Source organism: Colletotrichum paranaense (genome assembly GCF_030867605.1).
Source record: "Colletotrichum paranaense strain IMI 384185 chromosome Unknown Scaffold_7.1, whole genome shotgun sequence".
Lineage (NCBI taxonomy): Eukaryota > Fungi > Ascomycota > Sordariomycetes > Glomerellales > Glomerellaceae > Colletotrichum > Colletotrichum paranaense.
Window position 1 is genome coordinate 1 of NW_026848965.1, and position 10,991 is coordinate 10,991.

At 50.2% G+C, this 10,991-nt stretch overlaps 3 protein-coding genes across 3 annotated transcripts; 1 reads left to right on the forward strand and 2 right to left on the reverse strand.

Annotated features, from left to right (window-relative positions):
- Positions 1–757: 757 nt before the first annotated feature.
- CPAR01_08800 (uncharacterized protein) lies at positions 758–3,152 on the reverse strand (the record flags this gene model as incomplete). The annotated part of the gene is made up of 4 exons (XM_060493067.1): positions 758–1,176; positions 1,216–1,514; positions 1,583–1,689; positions 1,752–3,152. 4 exons carry the CDS (start codon positions 3,150–3,152, stop codon positions 758–760), a joined length of 2,226 nt encoding a protein of 741 aa, XP_060347197.1.
- Positions 3,153–3,869: 717 nt separating this feature from the next.
- On the reverse strand, positions 3,870–5,784 carry CPAR01_08801 (uncharacterized protein; the record flags this gene model as incomplete). Its single annotated transcript, XM_060493068.1, has 4 exons — positions 3,870–4,055; positions 4,129–5,169; positions 5,239–5,684; positions 5,745–5,784. The coding sequence occupies 4 exons, from the start codon at positions 5,782–5,784 to the stop codon at positions 3,870–3,872; spliced, it is 1,713 nt and encodes a 570-aa protein (XP_060347198.1).
- A 582-nt stretch (positions 5,785–6,366) lies between these two features.
- Positions 6,367–8,707, forward strand: CPAR01_08802 (vanillyl-alcohol oxidase; the record flags this gene model as incomplete). The annotated part of the gene is made up of 10 exons (XM_060493069.1): positions 6,367–6,858; positions 6,913–6,943; positions 6,996–7,025; positions 7,095–7,106; positions 7,166–7,392; positions 7,469–7,567; positions 7,615–7,809; positions 7,878–8,050; positions 8,146–8,297; positions 8,352–8,707. The coding sequence occupies 10 exons, from the start codon at positions 6,367–6,369 to the stop codon at positions 8,705–8,707; spliced, it is 1,767 nt and encodes a 588-aa protein (XP_060347199.1).
- Between the last annotated feature and the right edge of the window lie 2,284 nt (positions 8,708–10,991).

Here is a 10,991-nt window from a genome sequence, read left to right on the forward strand (position 1 = left end):
AAAAACATACAACACCAGGTATTCGCTGGTCGTCACCGACCCAACTACTAATCCGGCCCTCATTGGCTTGTCTATGGGAGAGCGGACGGGATCCCGAATTTTCCAATGGGTATGGTCGTATGTGGTAGTCTCGACAGAGAAGGAAACTTGTGAAGCTCAGCTTGCGGTGATGCCCACTCGATCTCCATGAAGCAATGCTTAAGATCATTTCAAAATGGTACCGGCTCTCAATCAAAGCTAACACTTCGTTATTGAGTTTCAACCTCGGTTACCTATAGGCGTCGACGGTTTTCCCTAAGGTACCTTATGTCGTGGTTGAAGACCCATCTGCCGTTGAGGTGGGGAAAATGCCGCCGCTGTGTTGTCGACACACATGACACCCGCGCCTAGAGGCACAACTCACGGCAGATGGGAACGGCATTCGATGAACATAGAAACATCAAATTCAGTCGTCTTGGATTATCGGCAAGTCGTCGAAGAGCTTTCTTCGAGGAAACGCGTGCACGAGGAGTATGCCCTGCACGTTTTGGGGTTCACCTCCCTATGGCTTATTCCAGTAGATGGAAGACCAAAGCTATAGCAGATCGGTGTTGGTTTTAAGGAGAACTCCTAGTATACAGCCAGACATTTTTGCTACACTTTCATGAGGCCCAGAGTGCTCTAAGTTATTAGTCCAAGCCGAGAGACGGCATGGGCACGTAGACAGGAAACGATGGCTTCAGCTTAGTGACAATATAGGCATTACAAACCCGACATCCTAAGCTATCTTCAAGTCTCCGAGACTTTGCACCAAGTTGTGAACATAATCCATGGTATTCTCGTCATACACCGTACCTCGGGTCTTGTCAAACGGCCCGCCACTTGGGCCAGCCGTGTTCAACTCGATTTGCGACTTATCCAGCATCAACTGAGCAAGCATCCAAAACTCCTTTGCGTGGCGTATGAAACCCAGCCGTCGCCACATTTCGTCGCACAGCAGGAGACCGGGTGAATTTTCAGCGACCCAGCTGTCGGCCTGGTCGTAGAGCGAAATCCATCGGTTCAGCCCCATCTGAAGGTGCCACGATCCGCTGTTGGGCGCGAGAGATACTTCGTAGTGGAACCCGAGGGTGTGTAATGCTAAGTTATACCGCGTAAGCGTCTGCCCTCGTTTGCGTGTAAACAACACCTGAAGTACTATGAAAAGTGAAGATTCAATTGAAGTAAGGTACATACCAGTGATGGCCGTGAACAGATTCAGCATGCTGAGACCCGCTAGACCTTCGCAAGTTTCTTCGTCGCTGAGGTGGTTGTTGCACATGGCCTCGACGAGATCGACGACCCGCATGTGAGCTTGTCTCGTTTCGCTCGAGGTCCAATTGTGTAGGAGGATGAAGCACTCTTCTTGAGAGGACGCTTGGAAGCAGGATTCGGGACAGACGATACTCATTCTCATCTCAGCGACCACGAGTCTCGGGGGTGAGTTGTGGAAGATGACAAACGCACCATCGAGTAGGAAGATGTAGGTCCCGGTTCTTTTTGTCGCACATCAGACTCTGCTTGCCTTTTTGGGAACTCCATGCCTCCTATGTGGTAAACTCACCGAATAAGCATCTCCAGTAAGACAAACTTTTTCCAGCTGAAAGTGGAGGAATCATCAACCGGCAGCTTATGACGGGTAAGATCATCCAGACCGAAGTCTCTTGCTGCCTGAAAGTACGGTGGTCAGCTGGTAACGGGAGGACTATGTGCAAGATTTGCATCTAACTTACATCCAAGACAACAGCATACCTATTCCTCCGAATACGACGTTTACTCGGTTTCACACCCTCCCAATACTGTATCAGACAAACCAAGTAGGCAGCTTGGATCGCCTCGAGACGCCTATAGACCGCGTCATCGTCACATGAGACGGAATCGTTAACAGTAACAGACTCATCAAGAAGAACCTCGTCGAGGAAGGCGAGTTCTTCTACACTGTTGAACCAAATGTTGGCGTTCGCGCGGACGCTCGGCGACGGAGAGAGGCATGCTCCCAAGACGGCCATGGCGGCGATGAGCAAGGGTGATGCGTTGGAGGTCGAGAAGGATGGTTTGTGAATGATGGGGCAGTTGGGATACCAGCATGACCAGAATAGCTCGAGGTTGTCTTGTAGTCTTTGAGGGGAGAAGAAGTTGTGGCAGGAAAACTCGATGGAGCCGGACCAAGAGATGTTGATTTTGCTGCCTCTTGGTTTGCCGATGGTGATGTCTCTAAGCATTGCGACAATCTTGCACGTCAGGTCAACAGACTCCCCCACTTGGAACCTGGAGAGTTGATCGTCAGACCGGTTATTGAGGCTGCATTGGGATTCGGTCGAGAGCGAGACAGAAGGGGTCTGGCTACTGCGCCATGATATCTTAGGCTCTGCGGTTAGGGGAAATACCGAGCGCAAGTAGTTGTCCCAACTGCGACCATCGCACCCGAGGTTTGGTCTCCGGATCTGCTGGAGTAGTAACTGTCGTTCTTGGAGCGAGCCACATTCGAAGGACTGCGCCAGACCCGCGAACTTGGTAAACCTTTTCATATAGTTAAAGTGATATCTGATCGTGTTCTGTGTCTGGGTCTCGTATGGGAAGTCGAATGTGGAGTAGACCAGGTCGGGAATGAGCAGGTCGGGCGCTTCTTCAGCATGGTAATGGAAGGGATCACCTAGGTCTAACTCGTCGGTCAGGGGTTCGTCTAGATATGTATCTAGAATGCCGCCTCCAGTTGCAGGCATGTGAAATAGGTCGTTACTGAAAGCGCGCGCATCGAGTGGTGTGGTCGGGACTGGAGATTCTTGGGCCACGGATCGTTCCGTCAGAGTACCTGATTTAGCATCGCTGCGGTTGTTGTCTGCCATAGGTGATGTATCCCGTTGTGTATCATGCGCAGCCAAAGTATCGTTCTCATCGCTGGCAATCTGTGCTGTATACGTGCAAGGCCTGTTGTCTTTTAGACAGGTACGACATGGCCACTGAGAGCTGCAAGCTCGCTTCCGATGACTGCAACGATCGCAGGCTGTCTTCTTCTTGCCTCTAGTGTTTTGAGGAAGTTGCGGAATCTCTACGTCGGCCCGAAGCCTCTCTTTGCAGGCCTTGAAATGACGCTTGAGAACGTCTCTGTTCCGAACGTAGTTGGGCTTTAGCATGGTCGTCCCTTCACACGAAATGAGCTTACTTGCCTGCGCCCGAAAGATTGCGAACAGAAATGGCAATTAAATGGGCGGTTTGTACTATCTGTGGCGGAGCCTAAACGTCAGAAATTCCAATGATCGAGCGTGGATGATGGGAGATTGGGCTTATATACGCATCACTTCGTGGCGTTGAAGATGTTCGAGACGTGTGAACTTTCGGTCGCACACTTGGCATGTGATGCCAGAGGTAGCAGAAGAAGACAGCGTGCCGGAAGCCATGATTGATTAAATTATCAGTGTCGGGGATCATGGGGCGCCGAATAGACACTATGCGTGGGTGATCGGGGGTGATGGTTCTTCAAGGCAACATGATCATGAAATACCGTTTGCTTCCCCAGACAGTCCCCAATGTGGATCTGCGGGGAACCGCGCCTTGCCGGGAGGATCGGCAGAGAGGGGGCGTGAAGGGCCGGCTATTTCTGGCTACACTGTCTTTCGAGTGTGTATCTTTATTTCGGCACCTCACCTGAATTATGTTTCTTCGACATGAGCAGCGTGAGTTTGGTCAGAGACTCGAATGCAAGGCTTTTTGATCTGTTTCTTGTGCCTAACTTCAATTGTTTGATACCACTACTTCATGCGATGCCTATGTATGGGCTGATCTGGAGGATTCCCATTGTCCGAGTGAATCCATCTTCCCACCAAAAGCTAAACACTAGTCACTGATCTAGATCAATATCTACGCTGTACGCGTACCCAGAAGTTCCTCTGAAAAGCAAACCATTGCGTCTTTGTTTGCCAGGGGCGGTCCAAATCCACTAATGAAGCATCAAACCTGCGGAAGAACTGCGCAATGAAATTGTGCATTTCAACCGTGGCCAAGTTCTTCCCTACGCAGCTTCTGCTTCCCATGCCGAACTGTAATCGCGTTAGCAACCTTTGCTGCCCTCTCTGATGACCACACAGGGAAGAGACTTGGACGTGTTCTTACCGTTGTCAAATGGGAGTTCCAATACTTGATCTTTTCTTCATGGTTTGCATCAGTCGCAATCCATCTCTCAGGCTTCCACTCATCAGCGTCTGGGCCAAATATCTCCAGCGACCGGTTCATCGAAGCGGGACTTATGCCACATATCGTGCCTTCAGGCACTGCCACGTCATCGAGTTGCAAGCCTCCGGGACCAACCACGCGTGGAAGTTGATACTGAATAGAAGGGTGCAGTCTTGTACTCTCTTTGATGACGGCGGATAGGAACGGCAATTTGGACGACTCTAAGAACTCGATGTCTCGCCCTGTCTTCTCAAGTCCCAAAGAGCAATACGCTTCATCGATCTCAGCCTGGAGCCGAACGATCGCTTCGGGATGAAGAAGAAGCGAGCCCAGCGTGGCAAGAATGCCAACGGTTGTCGTATCTGCTCCAGCACCCAGGATATTCACACCTTCCATCATCACATCACCTTTTGTAACCGGCTGCCCTGTCATGTCCTTGGCGTCGATGAAGAGCTGCAACATGTCTCGCCGTTGAGAACCGAGACCATCGCGGTAGCGCTCGTCAACGCGGACTTCGAGCCAGTCCACAAATTTGGAGAAAGCCTGGAGTCGTTCGCCGCCAAACGACCTAAGGGCCCACTGCGTGATGCGGTTGTTGAACCACGTCATTTGAAGTGGCATGTTGCCCATGTTTGCCATGAGCCAGAAGCCGTCGTGGATTGACTGGATGATGCCGTCAACATCCTTTCCCTTCTCTATGAAACCGATAGGGCCTCCCAAAGCTAGGCTGCCAACCACGTCAAAGGCGAAGTAGTTTGCCCACTCGTCCATGCGAACCGGAACATTCCTATCGGCAAACTCTCCCATTCTCTGCCACATGGAGTTTGCAACATCTTGTATCAAGGGCTCCATGGATTGAATGGCCGTCATGGAGTACCCGGACGAGACGCGAGACCTCAGATGCCGATGAGTCTTGATGTCCCTGACGGCGAAGAAACTCATACTCATGTTGGGAACGGTCCAAGTGTCGTACCATTTGCTCTGTGATCCACAGTCAGATAACGAACTTTATATATTGGCAAGCATCTGGTTGGGGCTCAGGTTCCTGACCTTGACAACTTTCTGACCATGGCCGTATAGTGCTTTCAGACCGGCTTCGTCGACAATGGTCAATTCGTTTGGGGCAATGCGGACGACATTTCCGTACTTCCGATGCAGTAGGACAACATCTTGGTGCCATGTCCCTCGAAAGTACTTGTGGGATCTCCAGGCCTCGCTGAAACGGGCCAGCCATGGCCCTGGGACACTGCTGAGAGGATGGAAAAACACGGTATATATGGTCGAAGAGAACCAGAGGAGTAGAACAACCGCAAACACCATCACATAACTCCAATTACCCATAATGTCCCTCGAAGAGGACATATAACCATCACGTGGTAGGCTCAGAGACTGTGTCGAGAACAAGTTCATTGTTTTTTCTGCGTGGATAGTACTGATCAGATTTGAAAATATAACCTCACATGGGTGAGTCCGTTTGATACCAAGATAGAGGCTTCCTTTGACAACTCCGTAAGACTGCTGCGCGAATACACCATAAACTTATATGGAAGATTCACCCTGGGCAGTACTCTCAACTGGATATGGTTGATCAGCCATAGTGGCTTTCCTGAAAGCATGTTGCATAGGAACGTATCGCCAGAGGATTAGTACGGGATTCAAAGCGTTCCCCGTGGGGTGTGGAGTTTGCCGGCAAGCATAATGAAGAGACGTCGGAGCAAACTCCACACCCCACGGGGAACGCTTTCTATCTCGCACCCAATTCTTTCAATCGATGGACACTAATCGCAGGAGGCTTCGGTCACTGGACTGGCAGCGACAAGCATAGTGGTGAGAGTTTACCGGTGCCCCGCACTCGGAGATAGTTTCACTTACACGGGCAGTAGAGCGGCGGTTTCGATGCGGAGTTGTGTGGGGAAAATCCCGAGAGGGTGTGCTGCATCGGCAGGCTCATGACCTCGGCCTCGGGATTGGGGCGGATGTTGTAACCGCAGGTAGAGGATGAAGCACTTGAAGTATGTTCAATCCGTATCTATAAGACAACATGAACGCGTTGTGGTACCATGAGTGAAAGCTTACTACTAAGCTCTTTCTTCCTTGCTTTGAAACTAGTTCATCGCGCCACGCACCAACAAGCGATCTTACAGCACTTGCTGGCCGGATACTTCAGCGTCATACAAAATGCCTTGCCCTCAACCTCGTCGTCTTCCCCCCGGCTGGAACGCCAATGACTTTGAGCGTTTCGTGGAGTCCGTAGTCCCAATCGTAGGGGCAGAGAACCTCGACATCATCTCCGCAGACAAGGAGCTGGCCGATGGAGACTACGTCAGCCCGTGCAAGTCTCACGACATGCATGCCGTCTATGAGAGGGACTCTTTCGTATCGTGCGCCATCGTCAATCCCAGGTCTGTCCCCGAAGTCCAAGATGTGATGCGGCTTTGCAACCAGCTGCAGATGCCTGTCTGGCCCTTTTCCATTGGCCGCAACACGGGGTACGGCGGCGCAGCACCGCGAGTTCCAGGCAGTCTCGGCATTGAACTCGGAAAGCATCTCAACAAGGTCCTCGAGGTAAACGTCGATGGAGCTTACGCTCTCGTCGAGCCTGGGGTCACCTTTGCTGGTCTTTATGAGTATCTTGTCAAGACTGGCCTCAGCGAACACCTGTGGCTAGATGTACGTTCTTCTTCTGCAAGGACCAAGGAAGCGTTTTTCTGACCACGGATTTAGGTGCCTGATCTTGGAGGTGGCTCAATCATTGGTACGAATCACGGCTTGCCTACATATAGTCCTTGACTGACGTACACGTGCAGGGAACACTCTTGAGAGAGGTGTCGGTTACAGTAAGCGCTGAGTACTGGCCTCAACCATGACCTAGTATTTGTAGGCTGATTACTTTGGGAATCTCATAGCACCTTACGGAGGTAAGATGCCGTCCGGAAAACTATTGTACTAAGTTGGTCATATCTCTAACGCTCAGCAGATCACTTCATGATGCACTGCGGTATGGAGGTCATTCTCCCCGACGGTACTCTCATCCGCACTGGCATGGGAGCGCTTCCGGACCCGTCTGGAGGAAATTCAGACCTTCCGCCCCATGAACAGAAGGCAAATTCTGCTTGGCAGCTGTTCAACTATGGATTCGGCCCTTACAACGACGGAATATTTTCCCAGAGTAGCCTTGGCATCGTCGTCAAAATGGGAGTGTGGGTGAGTCAACCATATCTTTCTCCTCAGTGACCTGACCTTTGACCAAGGGTATACGTACTGACAGTAACCGTGAAAGTTGATGCCGAATCCTGGAGGATATCAAGCCTACATGATCACATTCCCTCGCGAGGATGACCTGTCAGAAATCGTAGATATTATAAGACCCCTGCGCCTAGTAAGTGGAGTATTCCCGTCTCTCGATTAATTGATCGACTTCCGAAGACTGACGAGAATCAATGCCCACAGCAAACAGTCATTCAAAATGTGCCCACCATTCGCTATTTACTTCTGGACGCCGCCGTAGCTGGTAATAAGGCTTCTTACACGGACAAGACCGAACCACTATCCGATGAAGACCTTGATGCGATCGCAACGAAACTAAATCTTGGTCGCTGGAACTTCTATGGTGCTGTCTATGTAAAGAACCTCTTAAGATCATTTCGGGCGCTCTTTATAGAAACAATGGCTAACTTCCATCGCAATAGGGGCCGGAGCCTGTGCGGAAATTCTTCCTTGATACCATCAAGGCCGCTTTCCTAAAGGTTCCCGGCTCAAAGTTCTTCCTTCCGGAGGATCGACATGAACCATACAGCGTCTTGAAGACAAGGGAGAAGACCTTGCGAGGCGTTCCTTCCCTGGACGAGCTTCGTTGGGTGAGGTATGTGGCTGACCAACATCCCGTCATATCTTCCCTCCCGCGGCTTTGACGTCACAGCTCAATGTTGTCCAGTCTACTGATCATTGTTATAATAGCTGGCTACCAAACGGCGCGCATTTATTCTTTTCGCCCATCACAAAGATTTCTGGAACGGATGCCAAGCTCCAATACGAGGTCACGAAGCGGAGGTTCGCAGAGGCTGGGCTTGACTTCATTGGCACCTTCACCATCGGTATGCGGGAAATGCGTGAGTAACCCTCTATTACTTCATAAAACCTTGTGATCTACACTATACTGATAGATTTGGCAGACCACATTGTGTGCATTGTCTTCAACCGCGAAGACCCTCAGCAGCGCTTGAAAGCGCGATGGCTGATCCGGCAACTGATTCAGGACTGTGCGGAACGTGGTTGGGGCGAATACAGAACACATCTAGTGTTGATGGACCAGATCGCAAATACGTACAACTTCAACAACAATGCCCAGATGAAGCTCAATGAAACGATCAAGAATGCGCTGGATTCGAACGGCATTCTTGCTCCTGGCAAGAACGGCATTTGGCCAAAGAAGTACGACAAACGGGAATGGGTGCTTCGAGATGATGAAGCAGACATGTTGTCTAGCGGTAGGAATCGCGTTATGAAGAGTCACTTGTAGTAATGCCACAATCGCAGTCAATTACTACTAGGTATCATTTGAGCCACAGATGACCACACCCGTTGACTTCATCTCGTAGACGTCGTGGAGAGACTGACGGCTCCGGGCCCGCAACCGGCCAGACCCTGGGTATCAGAGGCCTGACCCATGCCCACCGAAGCCGTTGCGGCACCTTTCAAAATGATTGGGGACATGCACCCCCGGGTCGCCGGAGTCCGGGCCGGAGCTGCCACCCTCCGTTCCGATACCCACTTATGCGGGGTAAATATGCCGTCAGGGGATGGAAGCCGATAGGTATTAGTTCCCCACCCCTTACCTCTCCATCCCTCTTTCTCACGATCTAAAGTAAGGCAATCTGAACGTCAGTCGCTAACTCGATGATGGTGACATCAGGTGCAGCGTAATTCAATGTAACTATAAATTCAGCAGAATCGCACGATATATCTTTGAGCACTTGCAGTATTGCAAGAGGCTGGTCTGGCTTAGTGTCGGCGTTTGTGTGGCACCGCTTCGTCTCCAGTGCCTTTGGGCCTCACGAGATAAATTAACTCACCCTACCCAAAGTCATCAGGCGACCATCATCATACTTATTGCTGAATTGTGCATGAATGGTCTCGCGTCTTTATTCCTTCAGCAGATTATCCAGAAGGGATCCACGAACAGTGACATTTGACGGCGGTGCAATCGGTTTTCAGGGGTGCTTTCTGACCCCTGAAGGTTTTTCTCTCTTGAGACTTTGAATAGCTGAACAGTTTGTGCCGGTGGATAGCTTCTTGGAACCAAATTGTGGCGACCCCATGAAAGAGCTTCTTGCAGTCATGTTCTTAAGCTCTTAATAATCAGGGAAATAGTGAAGGTTGTTCATGTTTTAGAACAAAAGTGCTGTTTCCTCCCATTATAATCCTTCATTTAGCGATCCTAAGCGAGGGCAGTTGACACCAACTGAGGTACTTACCTACGATACTTATCCACGATGTTTCTATCTTTGTTCGGAAGTGTCATTGGCAACAGTCACTGGATAGCAGTGGCCACCCGTGTTACTCAGTAAATACAATTGCAGTTCCACAACAACAGACCTTTTGACACGAAGCAGATGTTTACCGCATTACCAATTTTAACTCCCGTACGGCAAACGCCCCTTCTGCGCATTAATGGCTTTCTATGAGATCCCAAGTCCCAAAGTAGCATATGGAGAAATTTGTCTATACAAACGCGATAGTAATGCTCACCATCTACTGAAGTCTCGAAGGCAACAACAACAACATCCCTCAACTCACACCCATTCTATTAAACTTTCACTCAAATCGTCATACCTTTGCCGATATGTCCGTTCCTACCAAGAGTGGAGCTTCAAGTGTCTCAAGAACCGCGGAAACACACGAGGTCGCCGGATTCCATCCGAGGGAGTTCTGTGGTGTCTATAGTTCTAGTTCCGAAGATCCGGCGTACAAAATCATGATCCTCAGACCCGAGCCCCCGATAAGGAGAAACGGACAACCATGTCTTCAACTAGAATACATCCCACTCAATGGCTCTACAGTGACAAGAGATTGCATCTTGGAACGGTTGAGTGTAGAATTTGGTGAGGATGGTAAAATCTGGGCACGAAGTCTGCTCCAAGACGTCAAGATTGACCCGGAACCCCCCATAATCATTTACCCCAAGCAGCTCCAACCAAGACGATTCACGGGGAGCCGACATATCAAGTCGTTTTCATGAAAGAAGATGGCGGCCCGTGGACAATAGAATGAGCCTCGATCGAGAAGGAAGATAGCTTGAAGGAGAAACTTACGAAGGAAGATCAGAGGTGAAGAGGGCCATATGATGGCAGCCTTTTGACGTGGTCAATTTTCATGCTACAAATCCCTCTACGCGTCAGATGGGCCTAGCAGAAGCAGCCGGAACACCGCAGCGGTCAATGAACCACAGCTTCTTCTGACTCACTCCTCGCTTCCACAAGACCTCAAGAGTGTCAATTCCGGCTACCAGGCAGTTTGAATAGTGTCGGTCCTCCAAAATACAAGGTTGCATCAAATTAGCTAAAGCACCCAGTCGACTTGGGGAACACATAGTAATTCTTCTACGAATGCTGAGCTACCCTATGCGACCCAGATAGTGGCAGGCTATACTGTCTCTTGTATCATAACGTACTGAGAGAACACGTCTTAGAAGTTAGCAGTATAACCACACGGCTCACGGCCTCTCCTCATCGAACGAAAGAAAAACAGCCTAGCAAGAAGAAAAAGACAAGGAGAGCCCCCTCCTCCTCCCCAATTACGATAGC